Consider the following 3,066-nt stretch of genomic DNA (forward strand, 5'->3'; position numbering starts at 1 on the left):
ACCTATAGTCTTATGTATTGCAGAGGGACCGCAGGAAGCCTCCTTCACGGGGCACGTTGTAGCCCCATTTTAGGTATTTCAATCAGTTATAGGCAGAAGACGGACTTACAAGCTTTCTATGGCGATGCTTTTCGCTATTCCTTTCTCTCCCCCTCCACTGTCTACTTTATAATATAATGCAAGGAAAACCAAGATTCAAAAGACATCCAAGCATCTTAATATTATTCCCCCCTTTTCCACATTCCAACCATGGCTGGATCTCTGTATCCCAGAACCCTGTTATTCCCAGGTTGTACATATATCATTATTTACCTCTGTCTCACTTAGCCCATTGAGACCTGTCTAATTGTTCTCCCTTCTGCTTTGTTCTTCCATTCCCCTCTCCCTACTTGTATATTGCCCCCTCCCTAGCACCCAAACTATCCTGTGTCTAATCCCTGCCCTGTTCCTTGCTATTTTAAGGTACATGTAATTTTATTTCACAGAAGGGAGAAAGCAAGCCTCATTCCTTACAAAAAGGTGTGTATTATGTTACAAAAATGTGTATATAATGTGTATATCTAGTTCTCTTGTAAAGTAACCATATTTCTTATTCATATTTTGACAGGAGGAAAGATACTGAGTTTCAGGCTTTTGTGCTGAGTATTCTAGAGTGTTCTGTCTTTAAGATAATCATGATCAGCACCATCTCAACTAATGCCTTTTTTGTAGTCTTGTGGACCAATTATGAAATAAGATTCAGCTTGTTCAGACTTTTTGAGGTAAGCAGACAATATGGGTCCATTGTTTTCTTTTCACCTATTTTGTTTTTTAACATGTTGTATGATGTTAAGAAAATTTTCTGCAGAAAAATTCTAAGGACCTTAAAAATATACTCTCAAATGTGGAATCTGACAGCAGCAATGGCAACAAGAGTGATATGGTTTTTACATCTCCTTGAATTCCTTTTTACAAAACAGAGAAACTAGAGAGCAAGAGTAAAACCAAAGTTCATGAGCAACATTTACAACAAGGTAGTCTCACTAAGAGCCAGAAGAACTGCATGGTATCAACTTCTGTTCAGGAGGAAGCCGAGGGAAGTCAGTATGAACTGGGAAGTGTGGTGGGCTGGTGTAAGAAGAGCGCTTGGTATTAGGGCTGCAGTCCGTCCCAATGCCAGGGGGAGTACCTTCCCGGTAATGTATTACGAGACTTCAGCAGTCTAGACTATATGAACTTTCAAACATAATCAGCTAGAGGTCCCTGAAAGGACAGAGCCTCATACGTAGGAGAATTACTGGAAATGGAAGAAAAATTGAGCTGGTTAGAAACATAGGGAGAAAGGAAGAGGAAATCCAGATGAAATTGGAAGAGGGCAATGGAGCCAGAAAAATCTCTAAAAGCATGCTCCTGAATTTTTAGGTATAAAACAGGAGAGCTCTATGAAGCTAGAATAACATCTTCTAAAAGCATAGAATAACTAATCTCGCACAAAAAGGACAACAAAAAGACTGAGGTAAAAATCCCATACAAGATTCTTATAAGAAAAAAGAATAATGGAGAATAACTAGGTGCAGTGGGTTAAGTGTTGGACTGCTAACCACAGGGTTGGTGGCTGAAACCCACCAGTCACTCTGAGGGAGAAAGATGAGGCTGTTTGCTCCCATAAAGATTTGCAGTCTCAGAAACACTAAGGAGAAGTTCTACTCTGTCCTATAAGTTTGCTTTGAGTCAGAATTGACTCAGTGGGAATAGATAATAAAAGCCCACCAAAAGACATATTCACAAAAAGAACAAACCTATTGAATAGTGGCGCTATAGGATAAGCACTGGTAAGTGGTTCAGATCCGCCAGCTGCTCCTCATATGTGTCACTATGAATTGGAATCAACTCAATGGCACTTAACAACAGCACCAACATAGAGTACTATTTCAAAACAAGGCATATGTTTAAGAAAACAATTATGAACAATTCCGAAAAGGAGGGTGAGAATTGTTGCAGGACTTGGGAATTATGTAATCAGTGTTGCTGGATTGTAAAGGTAGACCTTGTTGTGTTGGTGTATGTTCTACTGTGCATATTCTCAACAGCAATAATAAAGATAAAGCAAGAAAAATAATACAAGATATAGATGAACATAAATGAGGTGACAACTTAGGAAAGGTTTAGAAATAAAAGAAAATCATTTCAGAATTAAGACTAAACTAGACTAAGAGTAATTAAATGCAACAGATAATAATTTAAGATGACTAATGGGTGAAATCGACCACTTGTCTGTCAGTTTGTTGTACTGTGGTGGCTTGAGAGTTGCTGTGATTCTGGAAGCTATGCCACTGGAATTTTAAATACCAACAGGGTCATCCATGGTGGACAGGTTTCAGATGAGCTTCCAGACAAAGGCAGACTAGGAAGAAGGAATGACAAACTACTTCCAAATATTTAGTCACTGTAAACCTTATGAATAGTAGAGAAACACTGTCAGATATAGTGCTGGAAAATGAGCTCCTCAGGTTGCAAGTCACTCAAAATGCGACTGGGGAAGAGCTGCCTCCTCAAAGTAGAGTTGACCATGACAACAAGAATGGAGTAAAGCCCATGGGAGAAAAGCCCACAGGACCTTCATTTGCTGATGGGGCACAACTCAAAATGAAGAGAAACAGCTGTAAACATCCACTGAAAATCGGAACATGGAATGTATGAAGTATGAATCTAGGAAAATTGGAAATTGTCAAAAATGAAATGGAACGCATACACGTCAATATCTTAAGCATTAATGAGCTGAAATGGGCTGGTATTGGCCATTTTGAATCTGATGACCACATGGTTTACTATGATGGAAACAACAAATTGAAGAGGAACGGTGTTGCATTCGTTGTCAAAAAGAACATATCCAGATCAGTCATGAGGTGCAATGCTGTCTGTGATAGGATAATATCCATGCACCTGCAGGGAAGCCCAGTTAATACCACTAAAGCCAGTGAGGATGGAATAGAAGAATTCTACCAACTTCTTCAATCTGAAATTGATCAAACATACAATCAAGATGTATTGATCTTTACTGGTGATTGGAATGCAAAGGTTGGGAGC

General features: G+C 39.1%; 1 protein-coding gene across 1 annotated transcript in view; it reads left to right on the forward strand.

Annotated features, from left to right (window-relative positions):
- The window catches only part of CATSPER3 (cation channel, sperm associated 3), a 73,756-nt gene that overhangs the window by 43,689 nt on the left and 27,001 nt on the right, over positions 1-3,066 (forward strand). The window contains exon 2 of the mRNA XM_006866210.1: positions 608-761. Coding sequence (XP_006866272.1) covers positions 608-761 — 154 coding nt within the window. The remainder of the gene's footprint in view (positions 1-607; positions 762-3,066) is intronic.

The sequence above is a fragment of the Chrysochloris asiatica genome, unplaced genomic scaffold, assembly GCF_000296735.1.
Source record: "Chrysochloris asiatica unplaced genomic scaffold, ChrAsi1.0 scaffold00087, whole genome shotgun sequence".
Taxonomy (NCBI): domain Eukaryota; kingdom Metazoa; phylum Chordata; class Mammalia; order Afrosoricida; family Chrysochloridae; genus Chrysochloris; species Chrysochloris asiatica.